Source organism: Nicotiana tomentosiformis, chromosome 1 (assembly GCF_000390325.3).
Source record: "Nicotiana tomentosiformis chromosome 1, ASM39032v3, whole genome shotgun sequence".
Lineage (NCBI taxonomy): Eukaryota > Viridiplantae > Streptophyta > Magnoliopsida > Solanales > Solanaceae > Nicotiana > Nicotiana tomentosiformis.
The window spans coordinates 19,806,852-19,817,492 of NC_090812.1; the positions used below are offsets into that span (position 1 = coordinate 19,806,852).

Below are 10,641 nucleotides of genomic sequence, written 5' to 3' on the forward strand. Positions count from 1 at the left end.
TTACCTATCAATATAAGATTTTTATACGCGAATTTAATCGAGTTCCAATACAAATATCGGACACTTGACGAGACGGAAACCCCAAAAAAAATAAAATAAAAAGAGGAGTCTGGATGGTATCATCTACTGCGCTCTTTCTTTGTAGTATGTCTAATATGCAATTTCTTTTTAAAGAAGTATCCGCCTTCTTATTTACTTAACGGTTTGTTTGGATGGTTATTATGTATTATTTAATAATGTATCGCAAAGTATTGTATTATATTATACTATATCGATTTGATGTATACAATATTTGGATAGATCGTATTATTTGTCGTCGTTTCATGAGGTCATGCACCAACAATTTGAATAATAAACTTGTAAGATTATAAAGAAAAAGTAAGGTACGGTGTAGAATTATTATATAAAAAGGCGAGTAGAGGATAAATAAATTTATTTAATACGTAATAAAAAAGGACAAGATGAGAGAAAAAATAAGGAACGACGCGACCACACCAAATCGACTGTTCCATAAAGTGACACTTTTTGTCGTTACATAACGACAAATTTAATGATACGAGAATAACAATCTAAACAAATATTATATTTAAAGTAATAATACATAGAATAGGGTAGGTAACCACCATCCAAATAAGTTGTAAGTTAGACACTAGTACATTGATAAACTTTTCTCCAACTATCATTTCGAACAACAAATTATTTATTTAGTGAGTTTTGTACCATACGATTACAAATTTGAATGTTCTATAAATATGGTAAATTTCAATTAATTTTGACCAAACAGATTTGTGATCAAGTAAGAATCTAAGAAAATCAATTAATAGGATACTAAATTAAATATTGACGCGCACTTTCCTTTTAAAAAATTGGTAAACTTTGGTAGCTTTTCTATACAACAAGCATTAATTAATTGATGCATACGAACACCTTCATTCATGTAAAGAAATCCTTTTCTCCCCTTTTATAAAAGGTTGAAAGAAGTTCCTTTCTTTCCAAGAACTCCAAAAGGTACTTTCTTCAATTAGTTCTTGCTCTTTCTATACTTAACATCTTTGGCTTTTAATCATGGCTTTGCTATTATGAATATATTGTTTTCCCAATTTTGTGTTCCTTATCTCCGAAAGAAATATTACCATTACAAACTTCACTTTTTTCAACATGCACGAACGTTAAAATAAACAACTAAACAGATCCCAAAAAAAAAAGAAAAAAGTCCAAAAACATTACTCTTGTTTTTTAGATTTTTATTAGAGTATTCTCTTAGTAGAAAGTTAAATAACATATATAGTTGAGCTTTTATGGAGAAACATGTCAATAAAGTTTCATAATATAGCTGACACCAACTTGTTTGGGACCGAAGTGTAGTTATTATTATTGTATAAACGTTAGATAACATCTTATTATTGTTTTAGGCGAATCTTTTGTTTGAGTTTCTGTTTGTATTTCTCCATTATGGGGAGAGATTCAAAGCAATATTTTCCCATCTTGAAGATTTTTGTTTAAATTGTGCTAGATCAAGAAAGGGGAGATGGGGCGTGCAAAACTGAAGATGGAACTAATAAGCAAAGAGAAAGCAAGGAATGCAACATTCAAGAAAAGGAAAGAAGGACTAATGAAGAAGTTGTATGAATTTACAACTCTTTGCAATGTGAATGGATGTATGATCATGTATGGACCTAAACAAAACAATGGATCCAACTCTGAGCCTGAGATTTGGACAAACAATAGCATGCAATCTGGTACTAGTACTAATAAAACCTTACAAGTTGAAGAGATTCAGAATCTCATCGACGAATACAAGAAGGAGAGTAGTACAAAAACCTTTGGATTGTCTGATTATTTCCTCAATCGAAACAAGAAAGTTGAGGAAGAGTTGATCAAGTTGAGAAAGAAGAACATGCAGAAAAAATACCCATGTTGGCTAGAGTTCATGAACCAGTTATCTGAAGTTAAGTTAAGGGAATTCTTAACTTTATTGGATGACAAAGTTGAAAAAGTGAAGTCTAGAATTGATTTGCTCAAAGGGAATTTTTCCAGTGAAGGATTAAGCCAATTGACTAATAACAATGATAATGTTAATCCTCTATTGGTACAAGGAGGAATGGAATATGGAGGTAATTTCATAAATAATAATCAAGAACAAGCTGCAATTTATCCTTATTGTAATTCCATCATTAATCATCAAGAAATGATGATGTTAATGATGAATGAGAATGATTGGCAATATAATGGTGCATCATCATCTTCTTCCTCCAATGGCATTGGCAGCAATAATATGAGGTGTGCATTAATGAAGTATGAGACAATGATGTCTCATAACATGATGCTTAATAGTCAAATGCCATATTCATCACCTTATGTAGCTCCAACAATTCTGCAGCCAACTCCATACATAATCATGCCGAGTGCTTTGCCCCAAATGTACCATCCTATGAAGGAGAACGAGCAAGACGAGAAACTAAAACTATCATCTTATTTGAGGCACTAGATCTTCCTTCAGCCTTGAAAGTATGTTGCTGCTTTAGTCAGAATGAAACAATTTCTTCTATCATCAACCGATGTATTACTAACTATTTTTGTTATATTTAAGGTTCTCCCTTTTTGTTTTAGTGTTTTGAAGTAGTACTGGTCCTATAGAGATATTTTAGGACTTGTTTTTTATTTCTATTTTTAGAAGCTTATCATGTCTTTGACACTTCAAATCCATTTTTTATTTTAATCTATTGCCACATATATTGGTAAGGTAGAAACTCTTAGAAAAAAGAATAAGCTCATAGTTCAAACGCAGTGAGAAGGAAATTATAAATCAACATTTTCAACATTCAAGATCTAGACTTATGCGTCAGTGCACTACTTTCCCCCATTGAAGGTGTTAAATAATTTAGAATATTTGTAATAATGATATGAATTCAAGTTACGTAAACCTACATTGTATGACGAATTCTTACTTGTGATATCAGGCTAATTATCAGTTTTATCAAGTTACCAATTAATTAATTCTTGTAATATACTATACGACATTACGGCATTTCGCTTTTGAATATTTTGAACCATCATGATGGTCCTAACCTCAACCCTTCCCTAATAATAAATTTAATATACCCAATAGTAACCGGTAAGTTGATGTCATATGACCAGGACTCTTGTGGTCCGGACCTCGCGCATAACGAGAACTTAGTGTACTGGATTGCCTTTTTTTTTATACCTAGTGTGACACAAGTGGGGATGAGGCCAAGAAGTTACTCTAATGAATAGACTATCAAAATAAATACAGGCTTTACAAAAAATACTAATTATGTACTTTTATCCAATCTAAGCAAGGAGATGCAGGATTCCAATACTATCTCCTTTTTTTCAAAAATTTCAATTTTTTTCAAAATAAGCGTTTGTTCATAAAATTTTCAATTTAAAGATTTATTTTAAAATTTTTCGAAATTTTAAAAAACTCCAAAAAACTGTTTTTTTAAAATTTTTACTTAGATTACTCACAAAACTTCAAAAACAACCAAAAATTATATTCATGTCCAAACACAACTCTAATTTTCAAATACCATTTTCACCGCTTTTTTTTGGAATTTTACAATTCTTATGTCCAAACGCCCACTTAGTAGTTCAACGATTTCAATCCTCCCATGTTACCAACAAGAATGAGGGAAAACAAATTGAACAAATTCTAAACACGTATACTCAGAAAACTTTTGGACAAGTCTAAACAAGTCCCTCTGCAATCAGTCAGCGCATTAAGTAATATGATAGACTAAAAAGGAAACATAATAGAGCTAAATTATTAGCTCCATTGTAATATAATAGCTAGGATTGCACGCTGGGGAGGTCATCTTTTGCTTTTAACATTTCATCAATACTGCAAATCTAAAACACAAAGTAGAAAGAAACAGACATCGCAAAAGACAATTGAAAAGAAACTGAACCCTTTTCCTTTCTTAAAGATGAGATAAAAACTAACAAAAGAGACTAGTACAGCCATCCCAGAAGCCACCAACGGAACGAGTATGCCTATATGCCTAATTAACAAAAGCAAAACACAAGGGGAAATAGGGACGCCTTTGATGCTTCAGGACTACCTAGTCATAAGATTGCCTCTTGGAGGCATAGTGACGCCTATGATTCACACACTACTTTTGAATGGCCTTGAATTAATTGAGAGGTTTTTGGTGAGAGAAACAAGAGACGCAGTTGGACCAGACGAGTTGGTCTTCAGCTCCTCCTCAAGTATCTTATCTCCTCCTTTGAATTGCTTCTGCACCATAGTAACATTAAAATCATAATGATATTTGACAAGCATTGCTAAACACTAACAATATTGTCCAGACATTAACTGTTCTTTGATGCAGTGTGCTTCAAACATAAACAACTGTGTCCAAAGCTTTACATGAAGTATTCAGCTAAAATGCAGTACTGCGCTACTTGTTCAAGATTTTCTAAATGCACAAGAAGAGACAGAAACTCACAAGAGAATCAGTTTTCTCGAATACATCAGCTTGACCAGCTGGTTTTGTACTCCTTTTAGCCTTGAGCAATTTCTCACGCTTTTCATAGAAATTAAAATCATCCAATATAGATGTCCTCTCCGAGTAGCTCTTAAATATGTTAAGCATTTCCATACCTTCCTTCAGCCCAATCTGGAAAGCCAGCATCATTAAGAAACAATACAGAAACTGAGAGACGAGGGAACAAATTTAGAGACAAAACCTTAACTTCAAATTCAAATTCTGTCATTCCAATCAGAGACATAAACTGAACCAAATACTAAAAGAACCCACTATAGGAATAGCCAAAATGGTATGAAAGCATACCTCCTGAGTATCTCTGCTATAGGTCACAGGTCTATTATCATTGTTTTCGAGGATAATGTGCCTGAACTGTGTGTTAGGGACATCTTTAACTATGTGCCACTTCACCGGGAAGAACCCGCTCCACTTATCAAGCTGCCAAAAGTCCATGTTTCTGTTGAAGTCAACCTGCCCAACCATCTCAGCTACACCTAAAAACTGTCCACTTCCATTTACCTGAAATTCCATAGACAAAAAACGCAGTAAGTTACATCAAGACCACCCATCACATATAAAATTGTTTCTAACAAAAATAGGGGTAAAGGAATGAGCTTTTATACAGAACATCCATTTAAAAGACGCGTGCACAAATGAAAACAAATCACACTCAGAGGTAAATATTTACTTGCAACGGAAGAAACATGAGACAGAGTATAACTTACTGAAAAGAAGAGGAACACTGGACAGCTTGAACCAGCTCCACTTGCTTTACCCTCAGCATCACGGAAGGCACCATCCAATTTCTTGTTCCCGTTAGGAGTACTTGACCATACATCATATTTGACACACTTGTGAATATCATCTTCACTGTATGACTTGATAACATAAAACTTGGCATTATCGTACTGAGTCTTGAAATCCTCTTTGTTATACTTCTCCTTCTGAATAATTGGCCCAAGCTGGTCCTCCTCAGCAGATGGTTTTGAAGGACTGCTCCTGCTGTCTGCGCGGGGACCACGAGGTAACTCAGTTGAGGCCTCAAACACACCATTTCTGGTGAAATTTCCCCGTGATTTGAATCTGTAATTCCCATTCCACATTCTACCATTTGTTTGGTAGTTAGTGGGATCATACGGCATGAAAAAACCTTGATTTTGACTGGTGTATGATGGGAAATCCCCAGCCATATGAAACCCTTTAATCAGGCCTCCAGACTGGATATCGGGCCGAAACTGCCAACATAAACAGATTAAAACATGTTAAAGCGACAAAAAGAGAAATCATACTCCCAATTCAGCACTCATGACATGCGAAAAGACATCAGGAAACGAAGAACTTAAGAGCCCTTTTAACATAGGTTTCCTCATTCAGGGAAACATTATACAAACCTTGTTAGCTGGTTTGAAAGGCTGAGCTTGATGGTTAGACTTTGGCAGATTTGACGCAGCAGTAGACTGTCGAGTCTTTGGGTTAAACAGCACGGCCGAGTTTTTGCTTGCGAAAGAACTATTTGTTTTTGTGGAATTAAAACCATTTGACTTGTCTGAACCATTTCGGCCAAACGTTGATTTAACATTCCCAGATTTGGGAGCAGCACTATTGGTATCTGCACAGTATGTCGAACCCCATGTATAACATGGCAAGGACTCTGAACCATATGAGACAGGTTGTTGAAGATATCCAGATGATAGATAAGACTGCTTCCCATCGCCTCCCACAAATCCAGCACTGTAAGGATTATAGCCAGGAAGATAGTAGAGAAGGGAACCATTATCTGATTGAATACCCTGAAAATCACCAGATTGTATTTAGTTGTCAGGCAACAAAGCAATTTAAAATAATTTGCGTATTAGAGAAGTAGCACTAACCGCATTAAAGTAACCTTGATCGTCTAACTGATTAAAAGCCCCGTTATAGCCTGCAAAAAGCAGCAAATTACACGTTATCATCCAAACAATTCTAATAGATAATTTAATAGCAAAGCAAGTAAGTCCACAGATCAACGTTAAGGAATAAGGAGTAAACAATTGAAAATATAGTATGCGCCACAATCCGTAAACAAGTACTGAAGGATGTGGCAATCTCTCTTAAAGAGTATATAAAATATGTCCTAAAAATATAGTTTATCATAAGCCAACCCTTATAGAATGTAGCAAACTTAGGCTAATCTGCGGACTTTTCAGCACTTGCGACAGCTGTCTGAGAAGCTCATCCCCCTTAATTTAACTTGTGCTTCAACAAAACTTAAAGGCACAATAAGAAAAAAATTAACATCTTACAGTAAATACCTATATGAATAAGATACACACTTAATTTTCACAAGAAAAAGAACAAGTTTCAATCAAGATTTTTTTGTATTTTTATATACCGAATTGTATTAAAGTGGTAATGATAACAATAGTTATGTCTGTGCAAGTCTGCTCAATAACAAATACTTTTGCAGCATACTTTTTTCTATGATCTGTCCATCATGAGTGAAATAGGAGCTTATTCGAAAACTAAAGGAACAATAACAAAACCAATTCAATATCTGACCTGGGTAGTAGTAATCGCAATAGCTAGTAGGTGGATAATAAGCACCTTGCTCTGCAATTGGTGGTTGATCAATTTCACCCTTGATGCCAGTCACAGCTCCCAAAGATGACAGCGAGTCAGAAACTTTTCCATCTTTTTTTGAAATCTGTACATGTTTGTTGTTTACCGAAAATTAGAAAGAAAGAAGGATGGCACAAACATTCAGAAGCATAGAAAACTAGACTATACGCATGATCATTTAGGAGAACCAAACAAATGCCCACTCACAACTAAAAACATGTGGGATTCAAGAGAAAAGCCATACAAATACTCCTCAAACCTAGCTAGGCATAATCTTTGTACCCAACCCACCCCCTCTGGCCAACCCCCCCCCCCCCAAATCCTTAGAAATATATGTCCCAAAAAACAGGTACTAGAGCATTTGGGCAGAAAAGATATTCAAACGTGGAATCAAGAAAATAGGATCTTTGGAATCACAGCTCCCAAAGAAGACAGCGAGTCAGAAACTTTTCCATCTTTTTTTGAAATCTGTACATGTTTGTCGTTTACCGAAAATTAGAAAGAAAGAAGGATGGCACAAACATTCAGAAGCATAGAAAACTAGACTATACGCATGGTCATTTAGGAGAACCAAACAAATGCCCACTCACAACTAAAAACATGTGGGATTCAAGAGAAAAGACATACAAATACTCCTCAAACCTAGCTAGGCATTATCTTTGTACCCAACCCACCCTTACCCCCCCCCCCCCCCAAATCCTTAGAAATATATGTCCCAAAAAACAGGTACTCGTGCATTTGGGCAGAAAAGCTATTCAAACGTGGAATCAAGAAAAAAATGTGAGAATGCCAATCACAGAAACAAGTCCTAGCAAAACATATCCAACTCAGCTAACCTACTTGCTGCTTTGCAAAAAATGTTTTTACATACAACAATCTCAGAACCACACATAAAGGCGTGTCAAAAAGAGAGAGTGATAGAGTTGCAGCATACCAGATCCTTCTCAGTCAGCTTAATAGACGAATCAGATTTCGATCCTGGAGCAACTGCTTCAGCTTAAAAATAGTTAAGCAATAACAATATAGACAATCGTTTAGTAAGTTCGACTTCAAGTCTTGACAATAGAGCATGTAACTTCAAACAGAAAATCTGGAATTTTAAGTAGGGACATTGGAGTGAATTGTAAGCATTATTGTCTTAAAGACAGTAATCATCACATGTCTGATGTCAGCACATGCACCTACGACTAGGACAATTTATGTTTGCAATTATAACACCAAAATTTAGCATGCCCCTTTGCTTTCAGTTTGCAACTTTATCCACCATAGGAGCTTGACCAAAAAAAAAATAGAGATCAAAGCTGTTTCCTGAAAACATAATTTCAAGAGTTCAGAGTTCATACATTCCCATATGGAAACTTATGTTGAACTCTTCCTCGAGATTTTGAGATTCATATATTCCCAGTCACCTCATAACATTCAAAAATCCTCTAGCCAGCAAAAAAGCATCAAATCATATTTTGGAACAATTCAGTCTTCAAATATTTCCAACACTGACCAAATAGTAGATTGGAAAATTATACACATTTATGAAGCAGCTAGGAAATGTACTACAAAATCCAAGAACATTGCAGAGCCAAATATTAGCGGGATACGTTTTTCTATAATCTTCTCTCCTGCCATTGTTGAGCTTCAAAATCCAATTCCTGACCTGCGACCAGTTGACGTAATGCATAAGGTAAAAGGAAAATATACTCTTGGAGAACAAATAAAAGGTTAAGAAAAACAGTTCAATAAGACATAATTGAGAGCTTCAAAATCTTTTAAGAAAAACTTTCTAATCCATGCAGACAAGAATATCTTCCAAGAACTTTGAATTAAACACATGCCTTACAATCACATGTATACAATGAAAGACAATGAAATTCATTCCGGGCCATGAACTTGTAGATAACAGAATAGGATTAAAAAAACAAAAAACAAGGTATTTTCATGCCTAAAAGCAAGGAAATGAAAGATAGCCCATCAAATGTAAGGTTTCCCTCACGCTATCCTTAAATTGACCAACAAAGAAACAGGGTGGACTAATACATTTGAATCCAATGATTACCCATAAAACAAGGAGAAAGAGAAAATATAGTCCCTCAATCCTATACTAGTGCTTGTGCTTTATAACAACGCAAGAATATCAGCTAACTAACAGGAACATACGGATTTTCAATATCACACCACAAATAATGGGAAATTTTTTTATGACACCTCGACTATTCCACTGGTACCAAATAATTGGAAATTTCCAGGAAAAAAAAGTAGCAAGCTATAAAATACCTAGACTTAGGTCTGAAAATGAATCACATAGTCCCCCAAAAAAATGGATAACAATACAACAGCTTTGTATAATGCATGTCTATTTCAGAGCATGTCATCCATTTGTCCACAAAAAAATAAAGCTACCATATAGTTTTTCACCCAATACAGAAAAACGAAAGGAACTTTAATCTCAATAAAAATGGAAAAACATGCTTAATTCTAGAGGAAATAAATACAAAAAATAAAAATAAAAATCCCAAAACGACCCCTTTAACAGTAAATCATGCTAAACCACAGAAAATAAAATCTCAGATCTTTCTTGCTCTGACATGAGTTTGTGTATGTAAATAAAAAACACGGGAAAAAAACTTTTTTCCATTTAAATCATATGAAACAGAAAAGAACCCCATAAATAATCTTTCAAAAGAAATAAAGGGTTTAGATCTTTGTTACTCACTTACAGCAACCAAAAAAAAACTCAAAAAGAAAAATCAAAGACTCACCTTTTACAAAAAAATAAGCAAAACCACCGATACAGTAAGGGATATGGTTTTGAACCACACAACCGCTATGGAATAAACGAGCGGTTTTCCTGTGGTAAAGGTTTTGGGAAAACGAAAGAGAAAGAATGAATAGAGAGCTGCGCGAGTATAATAGGAGGCGTGGAGTGTAAAGGTACTGTGACTAAAACCCTTAATTTTGATCTAACGGTCGATATTTGTTTCTTGTTTTGGTGTGAATGGTTATGGACCGTGGATCTTATAGTCAATGGCTGGTACTAAAGATTCTTGTTGCTGCCTATTTGAATGGTGGACGAGCACTATTGAGAGAGTCCAATTTTATATTCTTTATAAAAAAAAATATATATCTATTGATTTTTTGGATATTGAGAAGATATTTTATGGCACTTGTAATATTATTTGTTTTACATTTTTAAGTTGAATTTGGTTTGGGATTTTTAAAAAAAAAAATTAAATGGAGAGTAGATAAATAATAAGAAGTTGTTACAAGTATTAGGTTTGATTGTTAGTGGCAATTGACATCTTTGTTTTTTCCCTACAATTGGCTTTTAATGAGAAAAGGAACGCATGTGCTTTATAATGAAACACATGGCACATGATTTAAAATATTCTTCATTTATGCCATGTCTTTTTTGATAAATATCTATATATAGAAAGGATATGTTAATACCGAGACAAATTATTGACCTTATTCATAGGTATTTTTAAGGAAAAAATTTACAATAAAATATTAATTTAAGTGTTATATAACTCAAGGTAGACCG

At 34.4% G+C, this 10,641-nt stretch overlaps 2 protein-coding genes across 3 annotated transcripts; one reads left to right on the forward strand and one right to left on the reverse strand.

Annotated features, from left to right (window-relative positions):
• Positions 1-1,528: 1,528 nt before the first annotated feature.
• Positions 1,529-2,488, forward strand: LOC104113441 (MADS-box transcription factor PHERES 2-like). The gene has a single exon (XM_018776759.2). The coding sequence runs from the start codon at positions 1,529-1,531 to the stop codon at positions 2,486-2,488; it is 960 nt and encodes a 319-aa protein (XP_018632275.1).
• A 1,424-nt stretch (positions 2,489-3,912) lies between these two features.
• LOC104113440 (YTH domain-containing protein ECT1) lies at positions 3,913-10,018 on the reverse strand. Of its 2 annotated transcripts, none has more exons than XM_070178877.1 (10): positions 9,860-10,018; positions 8,702-8,757; positions 8,041-8,102; positions 7,047-7,191; positions 6,380-6,429; positions 5,900-6,298; positions 5,234-5,743; positions 4,815-5,027; positions 4,470-4,640; positions 3,913-4,258 (listed from the first exon to the last, which is right to left on the reverse strand). In XM_070178877.1, exons 2-10 carry the CDS (start codon positions 8,727-8,729, stop codon positions 4,127-4,129), a joined length of 1,710 nt encoding a protein of 569 aa, XP_070034978.1. In that variant the 5' UTR covers positions 8,730-8,757; positions 9,860-10,018; the 3' UTR covers positions 3,913-4,126. The 2 variants fall into 2 exon arrangements, with proteins under 2 accessions (XP_070034978.1, XP_070034983.1); XM_070178882.1 differs by lacking the exon at positions 9,860-10,018 and adding an exon at positions 8,936-9,037.
• Positions 10,019-10,641: the final 623 nt, after the last annotated feature.

Excerpts from the sequence above, each read along its gene's own strand:
- LOC104113440 (XM_070178877.1), bottom strand. The coding sequence starts at position 8,729 with ATGGCAGGAGAGAAGATTATAGAAAAAC. Across the intron at positions 7,192-8,040 it reads AGCTGACTGAGAAGGATCTG|ATTTCAAAAAAAGATGGAAA; the intron begins GTATGCTGCAAC and ends AAACATGTACAG. Across the intron at positions 6,299-6,379 it reads ATCAAGGTTACTTTAATGCG|GGTATTCAATCAGATAATGG; the intron begins GTTAGTGCTACT and ends GGTGATTTTCAG.
- LOC104113441 (XM_018776759.2), top strand. The coding sequence starts at position 1,529 with ATGGGGCGTGCAAAACTGAAGATGGAACTAATAAGCAAAGAGAAAGCA.